The 21,531-nt window shown below is 46.8% G+C and overlaps 2 protein-coding genes across 6 annotated transcripts in view; one reads left to right on the top strand and one right to left on the bottom strand.

Moving 5' to 3' along the window:
• Positions 1-27: 27 nt before the first annotated feature.
• KCTD21 (potassium channel tetramerization domain containing 21) lies at positions 28-15,491 on the bottom strand. 3 transcript variants are annotated; one of them, XM_087758447.1, is made up of 3 exons: positions 15,436-15,490; positions 12,652-12,916; positions 28-6,938 (listed from the first exon to the last, which is right to left on the bottom strand). In XM_087758447.1, the coding sequence occupies exon 3, from the start codon at positions 6,906-6,908 to the stop codon at positions 6,126-6,128; it is 783 nt and encodes a 260-aa protein (XP_087614573.1). In that variant the 5' UTR covers positions 6,909-6,938; positions 12,652-12,916; positions 15,436-15,490; the 3' UTR covers positions 28-6,125. The 3 variants fall into 3 exon arrangements, with proteins under 3 accessions (XP_087614573.1, XP_087614574.1, XP_087614575.1); XM_087758448.1 differs by lacking the exon at positions 12,652-12,916 and having other exon boundaries at positions 15,436-15,491; XM_087758449.1 differs by lacking the exons at positions 12,652-12,916; positions 15,436-15,490 and adding an exon at positions 7,757-7,854.
• Positions 14,828-21,531, top strand: part of USP35 (ubiquitin specific peptidase 35) — a 29,852-nt gene continuing 23,148 nt past the window's right edge. The window contains exon 1 of one of the 3 annotated variants that reach the window (XM_087758445.1): positions 14,828-14,933. The gene's annotated coding sequence lies outside the window, so the exon portion shown is untranslated. Of the gene's footprint in view, positions 14,934-15,566; positions 15,662-21,531 lie in introns of those variants that run through there. The other 2 variants (XM_087758446.1, XM_087758444.1) reach the window with 2 other exon arrangements.

Raw genomic sequence — 21,531 nt, 5'->3', positions numbered from 1 at the left:
ATAAGTGTATGTCACGCAAAGCATCTCCTGCTTCATTCACATTTTATTTACTGTTTTCTAAAATACATATTAGTAAGAATTCACAAAAGAGTTACAGGCAGAGAAATGCAACCAGATTTTTAAATGTGGTAGGCCTACAGACTCTTTATGAAAGTGCTAAGAAATAAAAACCATCCTTTGAGACTTTCCAAATAGTATTCGTTCGAAAGCATGGCTTTTAGTGAACTGGAGATCAAATTCTGATCTATGGGAAAATCCTACAGTTAGGAGCAAGAGCAAGAAAATAAGGAGGGGAATGGCAAGAGGAGGAAGAGAAATGGAATTATTCCATACAGCCCTCCCCTATAGCTGAATCCATAGAGAAACCATTCCTCATGTTATTTCTGAGTGAATCTGAGAGCATGATCTGCATATTTATGTTCGATCCAGCCCTTCTCGCACAGAATATCGACATGACTGCTGGTACTAATGTACTTCACGTATGAGACCTTACTGGGAGGGCCACATATTAGCACTGCTTGTACCGTGCATGTTTGTGTCCATCAGGTGTGGGTACGCGAGTCGTTACAGAATGGCAGTTAAATATTTCAAAATATATTGAAATTCTGAGCAGCGACACCAAATTCAAAGGGATGGAGTGAAAATGAAACCCCCCAAAGGAGTCTTTGTCATAACTTCTCCATTTATCTGCGAACTATCAGAAGATCCTTGACTTATTTTCCACAGTCTATAGCATGGGATGAAGGCAATATTTATCACTCCCATCAACCTTATATAGGGACCCCACCAGCCTTTCCTAGAGTGGAAATAAATCTGATTGATTGTAGGGATTTACTGCCAGTGAACTCATGCAGCAATTTATACTCAGCAACCCAGTTAAAATACGGGTAACTACAGCAGTGCATGTGTTCGGTGACTGAAAACACATGCAGATTGAAGCAAAGCTGTCTACTGCTGACAAGTTACTAGCGTAACTCTTGGCATGACCAGTATTTGAGTTGCATAATAGGAGATTAAAACTGGAAAGGACCAGTGAGTCATTCTGATCGCAGCCTCCTTCCACAGAAAAATCTCTGTCTCTATTGTTATCTTGCTGGTTTTTTCCCTGAACACATCAAGATTCTTTCTTCTCTCCCTTCTAAATCCTGGATTTCTTGTTAACATGTGAATTCTTTCAGGTCTAACTTCTTACACCCATTTCTTTCATTGCCCTACCATCACCTGCAGCAGCAAATACTCCTCTCACCGACTCCTAACGACCTTTAACAACAGCTGCACGAACTAAAGATGTCTTAGTGTTTATGTATGGTTCCAGTCCCTTCATTATAACTGGGCATCATTAGATATTTAAGAGCTATCAAGCCTAAAAACACATAGAGAAATCCGTGAGTGATTCTGGACTCCACTAAGATGCTTCGTAATAATCTTTTTGTCATATAAGAAAATGCCATTAGACTACAGCTAATAACTTGTTTATCATCTGCCCTAACTCTGGTATTATTCTGCTCTAACACTATTGATCTCTCTATTCAGTGGCTCTCTCAGCATTTAGGCCATTTAAAAAAAAGTGTAGGACTTAGCCTCGTTTTGTAGATGAAGGTTTTGAGGGAGACAGGCATATGGCAGAATGAGAAGAGGAGTTATGCACCGAGATGTGGAAGAAAGCACCCTTCAAGCTTTAAGGGAAAAAACCTCACTAGATCCTTTCCTTGTTCTTACAGGAAAAAAATTAGTTTGTTCTGAGAGTGAATATTCCACTCAACAGTGAAATAATTTTGAGAGGTTACTGCTAATAAATGCCAAGTGCTTTTCATGACTAGTGATGGGGTTGCGCTGTACTTAATATGGCTTTGTTTACGTCCGCTTGTCTTCTGGAAAACTTTTGAGAAGAAGAATCATCAGTGCTGTTGACTGGTAAACAAAAACAAGCTACACCTCTAGGGCTCAGAAAAAGGAGGTAAACAAAAGCCCACTATCGAGATAAAAAGGGAACAAATGTTTTGGAGAGGGAACATTCCTATAAACAGTCATTATAACGTAACTCACAGACTGCAAAATTAAGGAGCAGCGATAAATTTAGCTTAGTGTGTAGTTTGAAATAACAACTGCGTTTGAATAACATAAGTTTGATGGCAATCACAAGTGATTCACTTACTGCTTATTTCACGTACTTGATTAGCATTCAGAACGACTGCGGCATTATAAATAGTATCTCATGTTTAAAGATGTTTGTTCAGCAATTTGGAGGTAACTCAAGTTTTTCTATTCCTCCCAAAGCCTGTCTTCACTCGTGTGTTTATACTTGCTGGAGATTTTGCATCTCTCTGCATATGAATCATAGAATCATGGAATGGTTTGGGTTGGAAGGAACCTTAAAGACCATCTGGTTCCAACCCCCCTGCCACGGGCAGGGGCACCTTCCACCAGACCAGGTTGCTCAAGCCCCATCCAGCCTGGCCTTGAACACTTCCAGGGATGGGGCATCCGCAGCTTCTCTGGGCAACCTGTGCCAGTGCCTCACCACCCTCGTAGTGAAGAGCTTCTTCCTTAGATCCAGTCTAAATCTGCCCTCTTTCAGTTTAAAGCCATTACCCCTTGTCCTATCACTACGTGCCCTTGTAAAAAGTCCCTCTCCAGCTTTCTTGTAGGCCCCCTCCAGGTACTGGAAGGCTGCTACAAGGTCTCCCCGCAGCCTCCTCCTCTCCAGGCTGAACCCCCCCAGCTCTCAGCCTGTCCTCCCAGCAGAGCTGTGCCACCCTCGCACCATTGCTGTGGCCTCCCCTGGCCCCGCTCCAACAGCTCCATGTCCTTCCCGTGCTGAGGACCCCCGAGCTGGACGCAGGGCTCCAGGGGGGACTCCCCAGAGTGGAGCAGAGGGGCAGAATCCCCTCCCTCGCCCTGCTGCCCACGCTGCGGGGGATGCAGCCCAGGAGACGCTTGGCTTTCTGGGCTGCCAGCCCACATTGCCGGCTCATGGCCAGCTTTCCATCCCCCAGCACCCCCAAGTCCTTCTCCTCAGGGCTGCTCTCAACCCATTCTCCACCCAGCCCGTGTTTGTGCTTGGGATTGCCCTGACCCATGTGCAGGACCTTGCACTTGGCCTTGTTGAACCTCATGAGGTTCACACAGGCCCACCTCTCCAGCCTGTCCAGGCCCCGTGGACGGCATCCCTGCCCTCCAACATGTCAACCGCACCACACATCATAATAAATGACAGAGATTTGTGGCCAACTGTACTTTTGCCTGATTTCGTTACCTGAGCACAGACAAATAGGTATTCAAGTGGTCCATCTTTTGCATAATAGATAGACGGGTTAAACAGCTCCAGGAGAAGACCCAGGTTCAGTTCTCTCCTCAGTCTGTGGGGATTCAGACCCATATTTCCATGGCAGCAGAATTACCCCAGTTACTATGTAGGCCAGGCTGGGGCACTCTTCCTTTCTTGTTTAGACTTTTAAGAAACTGTATAACTGCTTTTAGTGTGGCTGCTGCTACAGTCTGACGAAAAGAAAAGGGGATGGGAGCAAAGGGGAAGAGTAAATGCTCTAGATTAAGCTATGCGTAGTACTTCTGGGGACTCCTCTTAATGTGCCTTTCACCAGAAAATGCAGTTTTCAAATTTTCAGAATTCAGTTCTCCCAGGAAATAGTTTTATTTTGCTGAAACTGAATTGAGCAGTACCGATCCAGAGCTCTAAAAGGTGTAGATCAGACTTCTTCCCCCTTCCAAATGAGATTTAAGCCCACTGCTCTTGCCCTTGGATAAACACAAGCTGACAGGAAACAAATTACTACAGATAAGTATTATTTTAGTCCTGACATACAAGAACTCCTGTTACAGATTATTGAAAATCTACTCTCAAGGGTGTGGGCTAAAAAGAAATACGGCCAACAGCCCCCAAAAGCTCTGTTAGCATAAATCCAGCAAAGGCATATCTGTTTCAAGGCATAGATTTGATGAAGGAGGGTTCATGTATAGTATTTTAAAGATCATAATCACATTACCTGCATAGATCATCACTGTGAATATCCAGCTGACTGGCAAACTCACGTCAGAAATAAGATTCACACAGGTGTTGCTTTGCTTTGTCAGGGGCATGCAGCAACCCCTGGAACAGATTACTCCTGCTTTGTAATTCAGGACAGGGATGGGGAAAAAAGTTCTTCCTAATGCAACTAAAACTAGAAGAACATGGTGACTCAGGTTGAAATTTGGCCTCAAAATCCTGTTTACGGTCCTCAAAATTCACAAAACTTCCCAGGTTTAATGGCTCTGAGGGCTTCAAGCCCAGTCAGTGCTTCCTAACAACATGGTCCCACGTACATCATGCTGGTTTAGCACCAAGGCAGACAGGGGAGGTGGTTTGTAACGGGCTGCCAATAGCTGCAGAATCTGCATTTTTACCATCAAGCACGCTGATTTGTGTTGTTCATGCAATTACAGCTTGGAACAGTAGAAATATATTTATCTCACCGTATTTTACAACAGTAACAAAACGCTGCTTTATGCTTGGTCACAGGTCAGCATCGTGTTAACGACAGACTAGTTACTTTGGGAAACAAGCACATGAGCAACACTGAGCTTTGCAGCCCTGCGCTAAGAACTTTTGGAAGCACTAAAATTCTAAATGCAAAACTTTGTTATTGCATTTTCCCTTCTATCTCATTAGCGATAACAGGAAATGTTCCAGAGGGTCTCTCATGCACACGTAGCAATCTGGTTAGGGAAAGACAGCTAAGATACTTTTAAGTATAATTAGCTGAGAACGAACCACCTTGAATGTGGCACTAATGATGTTTAGAGCTAACATGCAACTAGTGGATTATGATCTTCGTTACAGCACAGACCAGGCTTGTAGGAAAGAGCTTGACCATTGTCATCACCTCTGGTTTCCCACTGCCTTACCTCCGACAATTGGACACTAAAGCCAAGCAAATGGCTGGTAAAATGCTAGCTTAGTGATCTGACCATTTCACAATGATGTAAAAAATATGGCTCAATGCACCGGGATAGGAAAGGTGAGCCTCTGTTTTTGTAAAGAAAAATACCAGGTATAACCTGATGGGAATGTTGTCTTTTCAGACGGAATCCATCCTACCCAGAGAGCATCCCACGTGCTCCAGGCACTGCTGAAGGGAGACGTGCCCAAAAGAAGGCCATGTCCAGGCAGAAGAGGCTCAAACGTTTAGAAGATATTTGGGGGCCTCTGCCCCCAAATCTGTCTCCACCTCAGAAAGTTTCAGCAGCATCCTCCAGACAAATGTAAGGTTGTAAGAGAAAAGGCCTAGTCTTGGATGCCTTTGGAATGTAAAAAAAAAAGGTTTAAGAGCATCCAAAGCAAAGTTCCCCCACCAGCCACAATCTTTGTAGTTTGTAAGAACACCATTCTCTCTTCTGTGAGTTCCTTGGTCATTCCCCGTGCCAGTCACAGCATTCAAACACAGCTTTCCTGAAGGCAGAACAGAGCAGGGGATTCCTCACAGCATTGAGAAAAAAAAAAGTCAGCTTCAGATGGTGATAGAAATCCTCTGTTGAACCCAAACAGACAGGATCCCTTACTCATTTGCAGTTTGCACCATCCTTTACAGCTACAGTGAGTGTGTGCGTGTAGGGAGGCTTCTTCTCTGGGGATCCAACCAAGCTTCTTGGATGCTCTGCACAGGTGATATGGCAAGACATGGAAAATGCGCCTCCCGGGCTGTCCACTGTGCTGCAGCTCCATGGCATCTTTCACTGCATCTGATCTCCAGATACCTCCCGAACCGTGATTACTGAACCCTCACATCACCCTTGCAATATCAGTTGAGGATCACGCCCATTTTCCAACTGGAAAATGTAAGAAGGACAGAAGTTAAGTGATTTTCCCCACAATTGTACAGCAGGTCAGAGGTGGAGGCAGAGACAGAACCCATCCTTAATTCAGGCGCTAGACAATATTCCTTCCATCTAGAATATGGACATATTCTGAAAGGTCGTATTGGTAAATACATTAAAGGAAAATCATCTCCCTGTTAGTGACTCTTAATCCAGATAAGCATGATTCTGAATTAGGCTGTAAGTGTGTTTTAAAGGGAAACACTTAACCTGTGTTATCTCCATGCTGGCACCATAATAAACAGCCATTCCTACTTGTACCGAATTAGGCGAATAATCTTATTATTCATGAAATCTGAAGTATGTGGATGAGAAGAATCTATGCAGAAGCCATCACTCATGGCTATTTTTAGCACTTCTTCCACAAACACCTGGAAACTATTGATTTGCTTATTATCTGGCACCACCCAGAGTCTCTTTAAGTTCTGCCTGGTGTACTCCTCTTCGGGAAGGCCTTCCACGCTTGCAACCCAATCCAAGGTCAAATGGTTTGGGTCCTGCAGGTAGCTGGATATTGAAGAGAGGTTTCCGTTGAAGCAATAGTAAAGTTTGGAACCAAGAAGCTTCAGGAACAGACATGATGTGGAGAAGATATGAGCACTGAAAACTTCCATGTTGGAGGAAGACAGGCTGTAGATCTGGGGGGCTTCTCGGACGGTGAAGTGAACAGTCTGGGTCTTCTGATCGAGGGTGATGTTGAGCATGGCATTCTTCTCCGCTTTAGACAGCTCCACCTCCTTCTCCTGCAATGCCTCAATCAGTGGCTGAATTTGATAAAAATCTACCTCCCGTCGAAGTAAACCCATTTCCTGAAAGTCTTCAGGGAGGTCCAAGTGAGAAGTTCGTAAGAAGTTCAGGATATAGCGGAAGATTTTGCCATCTCTGTCGATAAAGCAGTTGCCTTGGCTGTCCTTCTTGGTTGGGATCTTCCCACTAAACATGGCCCCCAGCATGGAATCTGGAAAGCTAGTCAGGGTGGACAGTGAGGTGGTATAGAGTTTTCCTCCAACATTGAGCGTGATGGGTTCTGACATGATGGAAAAGTCACGATGCTGGGACTAATTCTAAAAAAAAAAAAAAATTAAAAAAAAAATAATCCAACACCACACATTTAGCTGCATTTACGTGTTTGAAAGGTTAAACTACGGAGACAGAGTGTCCTAAATATATAAGGGTAACTACACGGCAAGAATTCATCACAGAAATTAGAAGTGGGAAATTACTTTTCAAGGTTGTATCTTGAGAATAAGCATAAGGATGTTTTTTCTCCTATCAGACTTGAACAGGACTTGGTTCAGTTTAGTGCCAGAAATCATGAGTCTTCCAAAACTTTACAGTCATGCTAAAAGTGAAATCTCTCCCATGGATGCCTAAAGCAGAATGACTGCTGACTTCAAAGCAAGAGTTGTGTCCTGGGCTCACCTGATCCCATCTCCCTCATGAACACAGAATGTAGAGGGGAAAAACAGCACAGGACAAGAACTGGACACATCCCAACATCTTCCATGGCATCTGAAGATATAATTAAAGCAACAAAGCTGTTGCAGCAGAATCCCCTGACACACATTTGAGTGCAGGCAGCCTAGCAGGGAGCCAGCGAGCAGTGCTCCCGTAAGCACGCGACAGTCTGCGGTTCCATTCAGTAAAAAAAAACCCACCAGGCTTTCTCCTTCCAACGTGCTTTACCTTATAAAACATTTCCTAATTAATTGGGGCCGTATGCCAGTTGATGTAGTTTCCACGCAGCTTCTCTGCAATCAGCTGAGACGAACGGAGGATGCGATTTTATGGTGCAGTTAAACATCACTGCCTCTGGAAGGGACATAGCTCCCTCTGCCCTCCACCATACCTTCCTCCTCCCTTACGCCAGCGTGGCACTTACCTGACCGCACAGTGAGCCAGTTTAGAGAGAAAACCCATCATTTTCTATTCAGGATATGTTTCTGCTGCATTTTGGAGCCAGATGAATGCCAGGGCTGGTGCAAGGGAAGAGGAAGGAGCTACGTAGCCCCTTCCATTACAGATCAGCTCAGCTGCCTTGAAAAGCTGGGCCCTCATTCCTGCTAGCTGAGGACCTGTTTTTCCTTGTTTGCTGAATCCAAATCAATCAACAGTTCATTCCCAGTTTTCTTGTTGACTTAATCAGCAGGAAACCCATCAGTGTTTGCTTGCAGAGGTAGGAGGTAGCTCTTGCTGTAGTAACTATGGTCATTCAACAGAAAGCTGCCAAACAGCTCCCTTAAAATTAAATTTTAGTGCAGGCATTTTCTTAACTAGTTGTGGAATAATCATAGTCACTATGACACTATTATCAGCTCTGGAGTCACAGCAAAATACAGATAGGAAGAACGTCTTGTGCTGGAATATCAATTCTTTTATGGCTGCTAAAACTCCAATAATGGGGGTAATAGCATCCCAAAACAAATATGCCTCTAGATAGCAAGCACATTATGCTATGAAAGACTTGTTCACCCTAATGCAGTTAATGAACAGGTCAAAGGAGAATCTGTATTTCACTTCTAGTTTAAGACTAACATTCCACTCTGTTCTTCAGCCTGCTTTAGCCCTTAGCACACAGCGTCTCTCTCACTGCACAATAATTACTGGAAAGAAGCAGATCTCTAAATCCGTTGAGTGCTTTGCCTGTGTACCCCTTAGTCGCATGTATCCAACAAAGTTGACAAATAGACGCATGCGTAGACCAACACAACACCCTGTCTACGCCCACGACCGAAGACCATCCTTGTGACTAACCTCAGCCAAATATACCCTAGAAAAAACTACGTGTTCCAGCACTAAACTCCCCTTAGCACTGTAGTCTCAGCATACTTCCCACTCTTGAAGACTTCTACCCAATTTCGAGTCAAGAGCTGTTTAAAACTGATCATGTAGAGGCTTCAACTGGTCTAATTCTGTAGTACGAGTGGCTGCCATATATTTTTTCCCCTAAGGGCTTGCAATGTATCTGCACAAGCTGACATTCACAAAAACAGCCTCAAATGGATTTTACGTTTTTTCAAGTTTCATCAAACTGAAGCGTTCCCTACATCTCCCTGCAAATAACACAGCCTGCAGAAGTAGGACCAACAGTGACCCCAAAGGCTATGTTCGTTGCTTCCCATCTCTGCTACCCCTCAGGCTGCTTTAGACTAAACAACCCAAATTTTTCTGTTCTTTCTTCACAGGTCATGTTTTCAGATTTTGAGTCCAAGCCTGCTTATCTACACCACAGGAGTAGTTTTCTCATGCTCTCTGCCAGCCTTAGCCAGCTGCAGAGTGAGATGTTTCCCTCCACGTGTATGTGACAGGCTTCACTTGGCAGAGCCTGTTGTCAACAGTCACAACCTAAAGACCACCGGATGGTCCAAAGATACAGATTTTCATTTTAAACTCAACATCCACCCTGGGTTTATTCTGATCCAAAGACTCACTGGCTGTATGAGTTGAACGAGAGGCAGATGTCTCAGTCCAGTCTGAAAAAATAATGTTGAAATATCTCGTAACTGGTTTCTTTATCAGCAGTCTCCAAAGGGAGGCTGCCAACAAAATATGGCAGTAACATGAGCTCTTCGAAGCTGAAGACCACGTCTGTGCTGCCAGCAACAGCATCAGAAATTTGACCAAGCTTTAGCTCCGGCGTTGGAAGAGTTGTGGGTGGAGTGGAGAGCACGGACCTCGGCAGACACGGCGTTACCCCCTCCCCGTGTGGGCGCTGCTCCTCTCCCACCTCTGGATGCTGCTCAGACACATGCCCTGACCAGTCTATTCTGCTTATGGCTATTCTGCGATCTACAGACCCATGCAGGCTGGATTTCAGCCTCCCAGGACACCAGCTTGCTTTTATCTTGGATCTCCCCGCTGCCCTCGCACTGGATTAAATGTCAAACGTTTAATGATGCCAACATCTGGCCCATGGATAAGGCTGCAGGATAAATGTTCCACAGCTGTCGTTCATCAAGTGGAATCAGCATATGACACGTTAATCATCTGCTTTTGCCTAATTCATCCCATTACTTGCAGGTTTATATCTCCATAGTGTGAAGATGAATCTGATAGTCTGGCAACCTCGGAAGACCCAAAACCCCACCACAAATGAGCACGCAAACGTCTACTGGATTCATCATCAACCTGGACTTAATGCGTTGACCAACCAACGTACTTGACAGTAGCTGGGGAAAGAAAGTCAATCTTTCCTGCTTTTTTCTCATAAACTTGTTTATGAAAAATGTTTTTCATAAACCTGTAAAAATTAAAATTAAATGGGTTGTCAGTTTTTCCTCTTTGCTCATCCAACCAGCATTTGCAGTCCCTACCCTGGCTTATCAGGCTTCTAACGCAATATAAAGGTTCTCCAAGAATACAGCACGGAAATCACTTCTGCTTGGTGGCATTTCCGCAAAGACGAGGTACCAAGAGAGCATCTGATCTTGGACACGGGTGGCTACAAGCTGCAGTCACCAAGGACAAGTACGAATTGGGTTACGGTTCCTGGAAGCAGCGAATTACAGTAAAGCCTTTCGTGTAGCTGCTCCCCATGGAGCACTTAAAATTCATTCAAATTAGATCAGCTAGAGATCTAATTTGAGAGTCGAAGATGCGAATTTGGCCGAAGAGCACAGGATTTATTTTGTGCTTTTAGAGTGACTTGTATTTAAATGCATCGTTCTTTTTAAAACAGATGTATTTAATATTATGGGGAAAAAAAACCTACAGTTGATTTAAAGTCATAATCTTTTCCAGTGATGTAAATTGAGAGAAACCAGCAGTGGTGAACTTTTTGGAAAAGTCAAACTCCTGAACAGAAGCTGCTGTCGGAGCATCTGAGCATTTCAGCCGCCCAGGGCTTGTAAATTTTAACTTGTGTTTTACTCACAGGAGCATCCTCAACAGATGCAGAGAGAACATTTCTGTAACGATCTTCTGCCCCACGAATTTAGCTCAGCAAATAATCGGTTCGAACTTAGCAGAGTGATGACGGTTGACAGAGGAGGAAGATATGAAAGAGCACGTGAAATGACAAAATCTACCTGTTTTCACTTATCTATGCCTTCACATATTTAGAACCATCAGCTCAGTTCCTTCATTATCCATAACGCTTCCTTGGTTTAATCATTTTAAATGTAGAACAGCTTTGGATAGGCTTATTTCCCCTATTCATCATATTTGAGAGCGCTTTAATTAGCTAATAAATAAAATTCTGTGTACGTAATTTAACTGAGTGCCTCTTTTGCCCAACTTGGCAAAAAACCCCAAGTGTACAAGTAATGATAAAAATTAAATACATCAGTTGCGATTTGCCAACAGAAGTAAAATGTAAAGGAACAGCACAAATATTACTACATATTTAACCACTCTGAAAAATGGGTACAGCTGTAGTCTATCCTTTTTAGCCAAAAAAATGCAGTTTAATAGAAAGTCTAAAGTTATAAATATGTTTATATGGTTTTCAAAGAGACATAGATCTTCCCCTAAGACATATATATATATATATATATACACAAACACACATATACATATATGAAGCCAATTTTTAACAGGATTTTTCTGATTACTTATTCAGATAAAAAATGATAACTTAGATCATTCCAGTCAAAAATAATCTACCCTGAAACAGCAAGTTTATGAAACACCAAAGAGATATGGTATACCTCATTCTGCTTAACAGTCTCATTGAAGATTTGAAGAAAACTCTCTCTGCATTAACAAAATAAAGCTAATACTAGTTTAGCCGAAGCCATACATACCAGCAGGGCAGAGAAAAGATACTGAACAGATCAGAAAACAAACCAAGAAATTTTTATTTGGGAAAATGTGTAGCAATGCCTTGATTTCCGTGACAAGTAAACCCAAATACAACTATTTCTTGGGAAAATATTGCTTGGAAAAAGCAGCAGTAATCGACTGCAAACACAGATTTCACTTTACAAATGGCAGGGAAGGAAAATGAATCAATTCTTTGGGATTTCAGAGGCAACGCCTAAGACAGGGTTAACAGGCTGATCCCAGTGCCATTCAGAGGATCTCATTAATGGAATTAATTAAACACAGAGCAGCAAAGCAAGAGCGATCTGTAATTTGGCAGGAGTGGATCACGAGGAGCTGTTAAAACAGGGTTTCCAAAGTCCGCCCCACAGGCTGCTTACGGCCTCCGAAGCCTTTACGCGTGGCGTTAAAGGCATTCGGAGCTGTAGCATCCCCTGAAAAACGAGTTAATGGATGCTGTGACAGCAACAGGGTCTTTTGCTGCCAGACATAGCGATCTGTGGCCATTTACGCAGTAGTTGCCCCTGGTTTTAATTTTATACATAAGCTATTACACTGCTGGTTAATTTTATAGTGTAACCTTCAATAGCCCACCCATAAAACATCCCTCCACAACCAAAGCTTTGGAAACTCATATTTAAGACAGTGAAATATATGCAGCTTCGTTAAATAGTTGAGGAGTAACAATGAACTGCAAAGAATGCACACAGCAAAAAAAAAAAAAAAAAAAAAGGAGATGAATTATTTAGGCCGGCACAACGAAGGATGCCTAAGTGGCAATAAAATTAAAGCAAGCCTGGGACTATTTTTGCTAAGCATCAGGAAGAGCAGCCAGACTAAAAACCTCTCCGGCTTTTTGAGTATTGCCCAAGAGAGCTGGTGAAAGTCACATCAGCTGGATAAATGCTAGGAGAGAGAGATCAGGTCATGCGTTATAGCAAGTAATGCTGCATTGGGAGGGGCAGGATTGATTTCGGCTAAAAAGGAGGTATGAAAAAAAATATATCTGGGCACCTGTATGGCAGCTGGGGACTTTAAATGCGATTCAGCAGGAGAAGATGGTTGTTTGGAGGACGGGGCTCCAGTCTGCTTCGTTAGAGTGCGTTAATGGCAAACGTAATCAGGCAATGATACTTCTTTCTGCTCAGCGCTTGTTCTGCTTTGGGTTTCGCCCCACATTCCCCACACTCGGCACCTATCGCTTCGCTCCATCGCATCTTACCGAAACCCGTGTTTCGGTTTGAGGTAAAAATGCCAGTTTCCATGAAACACCTGAATCCTGAGGAAAAAAAAACAAACCCTCCGTGAAGCTGTGAGCTCCAGATCTGGGCACAGCTAGCCCCGTGGCACTTGCTGCGACTGTACTTGCAGACCGCTCTTGTGCCTTCTCCCTTCCCACGGGGACAATTCTGCAGGGAAAATCCAGACCCTCAGCTACCCGCCTGTGCCCTGCTGTGTTATGGGAACCGCAGACCAAGCAGACTGAAGCCTAGAAGTCACCCCACGAAAGACAGGAGAAAAATAACAATAAAAGAACAACAAAGGGAGGGCAGAAACAAAATAAATAGCATTTAGGGGATAAAAAAAAGAAAAAACCTCAGTTGACCACTTTCCTAGCCAGCAGCAGCCAGCAGGCATCAAGTGAGAGCTGGGTTTAAGGAAGGATTTGGGACAAAATCCGTCACAAGGACGGGTTCACCCTCCCTTCCCGTACCCCTGAAGCACATTTATTTATCTCAGCACATCCTTAATTACAGAAGGTTAAACATTTGCAGTGTGGTTTCTACACCCTATATGCTTATTTATAGTAATCTTAGAGAGGAAAACTCATGTTTTCCCATCGCTGCAGGACGGACCCACCTAATTTCGGACACTGGGTTCATATCAGCCCCTCCGATAAATATAGTGCAGCCCTGCACTTACTTAGAGGCTTAAAATTCAGTCGGTGAAGCAGAGCGTGGCGTGTCTGCCAGGAGCACTGTATCCCGAAACGCAGCGCCGGAGGGGGGCTGGCAGCTGCTTTTTGTTTCGGGATTGCTGTGAGCCACTGGAAATTTCCAGCCGGCCTTCGGGGAAAGGCCGCTCACCCCCGCGGCTGGCCCGGAGGACGCGGGTGACGAGCTCCGGGAAGGGACTCAAACTCCCAGCAGGCGCACGGCAGGAAACGACGGCTCACCCTTCCCTTCTCCCGGCACGACCGGATCGGTATCGATCTGCCGGCGGCCGCGATGCCCGGCGACAGACACACCGACTGTCCCCCTTCGGAGAGCCGCTGCTTAGCCACCAGTTATTTATATTGAATTTTCTAACCGTGCTTTGTTAGACACAGAACCAACGAGACACACGAACAACGGGAAAGACTGAACGGGAGTTTTATAACATCCCTGGTTTGCTGTGGGTGCCACGCTGTGTGTCCATCCCTTCCCAGACCTGCACCTCGATGCTCTTCGGCATCTCCTGGGCTGCTTGCTTAGGGGTGCAGGTGAATGCAAAAGGCTGCGCGCCCGGCTTTCTGCAGACACTGAATTTAAGCGATGAAGAGAAGGGGGCAGGGAGACGGGGGCAGGAAAATAGAGCTGGTGCCCAGTTAGTAAGAGGAAGGAGCAATATAAAACAAAGGTCAGGTTCCTCTCGAGAGAAGAGGAATGAAAGCAGCCGTGCACAGCAGGGAAGAGGAAAACGAAATGAAGGTTAATAGCTACTGAAGGAGAACGGCAGAAGACAAGATGGAGGGGGAGAGGGGGTGCAGAGCCAGAGAGATGCGGCTGCAGCCAGGTTTGCAGAATAAAAGTCAAAGTGCTGCGGTGCTTGGCGCAATCCTGGCGTGACCTCCGACACCCGTGGGCCCGGGGGCTGCTGTGTGGGCAACGCAGATTGCCGGGCAGGCACTGCCACCGGCTGCCGGGAGGGAGCCCGTTTGGGGTCTCATGGCAGCGGGAGCATCCCTTTTCCTTCCAAGCAGCTGCTATAACCCTTTGTACAGTCCAATATCCCAACTTAATGCCAATCCCGGCAAAGGTTTTCACTGATTTCTATAGGGGTATCACTTGGCACCCTTGGAGTTATCTTCCAGATACTCCGATTTCTTTCCTGGACCGCTTCATCCGCCCACATGGTAGACCACCGCCTGCGCACCGCTTGATGCAGGCTCGGCGGGGTTCAGCAACCCAGCATCCACCCCGTCTCCCACTGACACCATCGCTTCCAGGGTGCCGCTGCAATTAAGAGGGCGGCTAATTGCCAGCAGGGATGCAGCTGCACGCTAGCAAAAAACACTCAGAAATAACACTGGTAAGGTAGGTGCCATCCAGAATTAGACCCTCCGCAGGGTATGGCTCATGCACGGCCCCACGCCGCCGGCTGGGGCTGGCTGCAGCTCGGCTGGACGCAGAGCCAGGCCCGGGTGCGGGCATACAGGGCTTGGATTTGCTAAACCGCTGGAAATGCTTTAATCGTGGAGATGTTGCACTGAAAGCGGGTGGGGGGGATGCAAAGTTTGCAGAGTGGCGCTGAGCCCTACCCCGTTCAGGGGAACCACATAGCCAGGCCTATTAAATTAGCTTAAAATACTAAAAAACAGCCCCCACAGGCCCCCAGAGCCGTGGGTCACCCGTCCTTCCCGCATCCCACGGCGTTTCTCCGCGGAGCACCGGTGTGTCCATCCCCCCGTCCCCCGCACCGTGCCTCAGTCTCCCCACCTCGGTGGGGGGGTTACGATGGGGTGACCCCCGCCCTTCCCACGCCCCCCCCCCAGCCGGGCGGATGCCCTCCCCACCCCAGCCCCGCCGCGGTACCCACCTGCCCCCCCCCAGCCGCCGGGCCCCGTCGCTCGCCGGGCGCCGCGGGAGGCGGAGGCGGCGGCGGCGGGAGGAGGAAGCGGGGGGCGCGGCGAGGCTCGGCCCGGCCCGGCCGCGCTGGGATTTGTAGTTTCGCCGCCACCCTCGGCCCTGCCCCGGAGCTGCCCGCAGGACTGCGGCTCGCAGCCGGCCACGCCGCAGCCTCACGGCCACGGGGACGGCGGGAGGTAAGGCGGGGGAGGTGGGGAGGGAGGGAGAGGGGGGCTCGGAGGGGGGCGGTCAGGGGGCTGGGGTGATGGGAGGAAGGGGTGCGAGGGGAAGGGGTGCTGGGGAAGGGGTGCGGGAGGGGTGGGCTGGGGTCGGGATGCAGGAGGGATGCTCGGGGGAAGGATGCAGGAGGGGTGTTCGGGGAAAGGGGTGGAGGAGGGATGCTCGGGGTGAGGGATGCAGGAGGGTTAGCGGGGGAAGGGGGTGCAGGAGGGATGGTCGGGGTGACGGATGCAGCGGGGATGCTCGGGGGAAGGGGTGCAGGAGGGATGCTCAGGGTGAGGGATGTAGGAGGGGTGCTCGGGGGAAGGATGCAGGAGGGGTGGTCGGGGGGAGGGGTGCAGGAGGGTGAGCGGGGGAAAGGGGTGCAGGAGGGATGCTCGGAGTGAGGGATGCAGGAGGGGGGCTCAGGGGAAGGGATGCAGGAGGGGTGCTCAGGGAAGGGGGTGCAGGAGGGTTAGGGAAAGGAGTGCAGGAGTCAGGATGCTCAGGGGGTCAGGATGCTCAGAGGGAGGGATGCTCGGGGGAAGGGGTGCAGAAGGGCTGCTCAGAAGGGTGTTCAGGGGTTGGGATGCTCAGAGGGAGGGATACTCAGGGGTCAGGATAGAGAAAGGGCATCTCAGGGAAAGGGGTGCAGGGGGGGTGCTCAAAGGAAGGGATGCTTGAAGCAGGTGGTACAGGAGGGGTGTTTTGGGGTTGGGATGCTCAGAGGGAAGGGGGAAAGGGATGCAGGAGGGACGCTGGGGAAAGGGGTGCAGGAGGGATGCTCTGAGGGGGGGATGCTCAGACGGAGGGATGCAGGAGGGTGTTCAGGGCTCAGGATGCAGGAAGGAGCTGGGAGTAAGGAGTGCTTGGGGGTTGGTATTCTGTTGGGATTTTCAGGAGCTGGGATGCTCAGAGGGAGGGAAGCTAGAGGGTTGTGATGCAGGAGGGATACTTGGAGGGATGCTCAGGGGTCGGGATGTAGGAGAGGCCTTGGAGGGAGGGATGCAGGAAGGATGCTTGCAGTAAGGGCTGCTCGAGGGGTTGCGATTCAGGAAGGATGCTCAAGGGAGGGATGCTTGGAGGGAAGGGTTCAGGAGGGATGCTCAGGAGTCAGGATTCCCAGTGGGGTGCTCAGAAAGAGGGATGCTCTGGTCAGGATGCAGGAGGGAACCCTGGAGGAGGGATGCTTGAGGATTTGGGTGTTTGAGGGTCAGGCTACAGGAGGATGCTTGGAGGGAGGGATACAGGAGCAATGTTGGCAAGTGGGTGTGTGTACATTTCCCCGGTGCCTGCAGGGCTTTGCAAACCTGTTTACAAGGCAGCATCTTGTTATGAGGAACCGGCCAAGATGGGCTGAAGTTTTTCCCAAGGAAGCTGACCTGGGGAGAGACACCCAGGAATGTTCCCATCCCATAGGGAGCCAAAAGCCCAAAACGTGAGGGTCAAATTCAGAGCAGTCCAGATCCAAACCCCTTTCAGGTTAAATCTGCCCTGGCTCCGACTTTGCAGATGTTGGCACCTTGCGTATTTGCCACTGTTATGAGGTTTTCAAATTGCTTTGGGAACTAAACTATACCCTGCTGTATTTGTATCACGGGACTCATGGCAGAGAAATTTCAACTGCATGCCCTACCTCAGGCTGAAAGGGGCTGAGCTTTCACCTGGGGAGGAGGTTCAAAATGCCTTGAACATCTTTGTGATGGAGCCCCTAAAGTTTGCCATGGTCTCACTTCGCCTTCCTGGTTTCTGGATTGGCCGATGCAAAGCCAAATATGTTGGGGGCCGAAGGGAGACTGAGGTCTCAAATGAGTGTCATATCCCATTTTTCCTGAAGGCACCACCAAAAAATCAGAGATCTCTGTATCTCCAAGCAGTGAGGCGTTGTCTGATGAATCCCAGCCAGCGTCAGCAGGGTCGGCCCTCGCTCCGGTATGCTTTGGTGAACAGGACATGGTTTTTCCTTTGGTTATATCCAGGGGTTTAATTTCTATACACAGACAGAAGCAGACAGAAATTTGAAGAAAGAAGAGTGATGTTAATGCTATAAATACCTCCAAGAAAACAACCAGCTTTCCGGAGGAGATGTATTTACAGTCTCCAGGGATGATAATAGAAAGGACATTGGTCTGAAGGTCAGTGCAGGATCCGGGCCCTCCTAGCATAAAGCCCCGTGGAAGTAGGGTAGCACAGCCCTGGCTGAGAGCTCTGGCTAAGAAGGAAAGCAAAAGACTTTTGGGGGAAGAAAAGGAAGATATGTTCATCTGGGGGATGTGAGGAGGAGTGACCATCCTGGGAAAATTTACCTAGTGCGGGCAGGACAAAGCTTTTGGGCCTCCAATGCCAAATATATCCAGAAAATTAAAAAGCAACTGGGCTGGGTTATTTTTATCTGTGGCTGGTGCTGGGCCTAGCCGTAAAACCAGTGGTTTGTCACTGCTGGTCTAGTGGTTAGAGCAAGTCCTGCCTTATGTGCCTTTCTCTGCTGCTGGTTTGCAAGGCAACAGGGAAGAGGAATTTAATTCCTTGTGCCTTGCTTTCTGCATCCATACCGGGATGGCTGATAATATGCTAGTGATGCTTTTGAGATGCTTTATTAGGAAAGGTTACCGGTACATATTAGAGATGTGTGTATGTAGCTGTTGACTGGAGGGGAGGAACAGAGCTGGGAGGAGGAGTCTGTCCGGAGAAAGCGAGGAAGAAATGTTAGGGCCTTGGGCTTTATTTGGTATTATTGTGCTGATCTCTTTGACATCCAGCCAAAGCCTTTTTTTTATTTGATGACTGAGTGCCTAACAGCAAGAAACACAGAGCAAGAGAAGAGACTGGGGGAGCTGTGTGCACCAAAGGGATTGAAGAAGAAGCGCTGGAGAAATAAGAGAGCAGGGCAGCTAAGACAGCTGGGTAGGGCAGCCAGGCCAGCACTGTCGTCCATGAATTATGGCTATGGTAGGTCACTTGGAGATGGCTGAGAGAATTGTATGGTGTGGTCAAACATATTTATAATGTTTTAGAGGAAAAAGGAACTGATGAAATACATGGTACTGCAGAAGAAAGGAAAAGGGTCCACAGTGGTCTGTGGATCTAGAACATCAACAGATGTTACTTAAGGTAAGAACTACTATATGGTAAATTTAGGCTGATTGCAAATAGATGTCTTTTTGTTAGTTATTTTTTAGGGACCCCTTAGAAAAGTGTGTGGTCACAGGAAAGAAACTTGCTGTTCCCGAGGTGCATCTCCTGATGCACAGCAAAGCCGTGCAAGATGCCGACAGTCCAGTTGGGTGATGATGCTCCAATAAATCCTTACTCTTGGGAGAGGACAGACAGCTGCCGAGCAGGTTGGAAGGTCCTGCAGAGCATGGGGACAACCTCCTGCTCCAAATTTGCTGCTGCCAGTACCTGAAGGGGAATCTCCATCGGTGCTGTACTAAAGGGCGGTTCTGATTCAGTGCAATAAAGGACGGGAAAGCACGAAGAGCTGCGCCAGCCAAAAGTAATTAGCTCCAGTGAGCAGGAGACATGCAACACAAGTGCAGTCTGTCCCTGGAAAGCAGTTTGGGACAGGAATTGAAGAATATGTGATCTTCTTGAAAAGAGAAGGTGAATTTAGAAAGGCAGATTGTAATTACGTGCAAAAAATTTGGCCAGGCTTCTGTGCTGGCAATTTTTCCCTGTTATGACTGCAGATGAGTAGGGTCTCATTTCTGTTTCTAAAGGGGTATTTAACTGGATTTTTCTGCAGTTATTAGCTCTGAGTTCCTGCGCAGATCTCATAAAAATGGACCTGATCTTCTGCTCTGCCGTGGCACTTCATTGGGTGCAACTGATATCAGCTGAAGCGAGCCAAGCAAGGTGGAGCATTGCCGTTCATATATTTGCAGGTCTGGAGAGGTTTGGCTGCTGGCTCTGCCAGAACCTATGGCAACTCCTTGAGCAAATGGTTTGATCTGGATGTGCCTCAATATTTCATATTGCTACAACAGCGTGAATGAAATCTGCTGTGTCGCTTAAGTGAGATACATATTCCCTTGTGTATATTCCTGTAGATACAGTTTGTAGGCCAGTGGGCTCTATTTCAGTTGAAGCCTCCAGGCATTATTACGGTGCAAACAATATATAAGGGAGGCTGAGGCTTTAGAGAATAATGAGTAGCTGGATGTGAAATAATTAAGAAAGAAGTAAAGAGAGAAGCAGCAATTGTGTCATTGGAAGGACTCGAGACAGAAACCACAGCATTAGGTTGCTGTGCGTGCTTGACGTATACACAGAACGTCATTGAATTGGAATCACATCACTTACATTAATTAAGGTTATTTAGGCAGAAAAACTAAATCTCAGCTAAATGAAGAGTCTAACCAGATGTGTAAATTATACTAGATCACGGGGAGGCGGAAGTAGGAGGTGCAGTAGCATGGATGAGGGCCCAGCAGTGGCCTTTGTTGGATGACTTCCAACTCTGTAGGGAAATTGCAATTTCTTCCCAGTTATTTAGAGGGCTTTTTAGCCTTTTAGGAAAATAGTCATAGGGAAGTGATAAGAATGACTGTCTGTGACTGTCTGATCCCTGCTGGTCAGGCTATGGGATGTGGTAAAGATGAGTTGCAGGCTGTGGTTTCCCCTCCTTGGCTGGATGAACAGGCAGGTACTTTGGACCAAAAAAATCCCCTTTACCTATGAATTAAGGAGACATTTGTCCCCTGCAAAAAAAACCATTAGGACACAATTACTTTGATGTTCCTGGAAAACAGACCTAGAGAGGTGTGTGACAACAGGGGCTGCTCCTTTTAAGAAGTTGTATACCAAGTCATGGCAAATTTTGTAGACATTTTAGAGAACACAGTACTTTTTTTGCAGTATTTTGTGCTCTAGCAAGGCACTCTGTGTGCTCCCTTCCATCCTGCAGCAGCTCAGCATGCTGCAGCTCAGCATGCTGCAGGATTGAGCCCTAATTGCCGAGCTGCCTGGAGGATGCAGCAAGAATAACAGTAATGTCTTGGCTGACATAAAAGAAACCATTTCAGCAGCAGTTAAGGACAATAAAGGGTGAGTCTCATTTCTGTAATTCCAGACCTCCAGAGAATTCAGGGAAGTAGATCATGATTTCTTCTTCTTCTTTGTGAGTAAGAAGCAAATCACTTTATTTATCAGTCTATGTTTGGATTGTGGGATTTCTTTCCTCCTGTAGTGGTATTTATCAAACTATATATGATACCATTGTAGGAATGTGCTGAGTTTATTACCAAAATTTCCTAAAGGTCAGGTACATCTCAGATCTATGTTTTCAGACCTTTGTAAGATCTGCGGTGTGGGAACTGATACTGCATTCTGCAAAAAAAATACTAAGGAGCCTTTACTAGAAATCTGCTGCTGGCAGGGATAGGGGAATGAATTGATTTAGAAGTAATTGGATAGACTTCAGTTGAAATGAATCCTAATTAAAGAAAAAACACAGGCAGAAGAGAAATATAAGGACACCTCTGAACAGTACAGATTATGCAGATTAGACCCAAGCAAAGCCCAAGGTGACTTTCATCTTGAGGCTGGGTTTTGGGTTTTTTTTGCAGTTTACTTGGTTTGGCGAGAGAAGCTAAGCTGGTCGATGCTGCTCTTTGCTTAAATTCCTTTTCCCTCTCTGGTTTCTAGAGCATGGTTAGGTATCTGTCCTTGCAGGGACACATGTCATGGTCAGCCACACCTGTTGGAAATGTTGATGGAATACTTCATTTTATTTGTGGCTTTAGATGGAATTTAAGTCTGGAGCCAGGGCTTCTCTCTTTTACACCGCCCTTTTATTTTGATGGGGCATGGCAGAAAGCACTGTGGACCCTGGTGTGTGTTTGTGAAT

The sequence above is a fragment of the Nipponia nippon genome, unplaced genomic scaffold (assembly GCF_047370975.1).
Source record: "Nipponia nippon isolate SJK-2023a ecotype South Korea unplaced genomic scaffold, ASM4737097v1 scaffold_2, whole genome shotgun sequence".
Lineage (NCBI taxonomy): Eukaryota > Metazoa > Chordata > Aves > Pelecaniformes > Threskiornithidae > Nipponia > Nipponia nippon.
Note: the sequence above shows the minus strand (reverse complement) of the source record. Positions and strands in the feature narration are given on the sequence as shown.

Coding starts and splice junctions, on each gene's coding strand:
- KCTD21 (XM_087758448.1), bottom strand. CDS start 6,908: ATGTCAGAACCCATCACGCTCAATGTTGGAGGAAAACTCTATACCACC.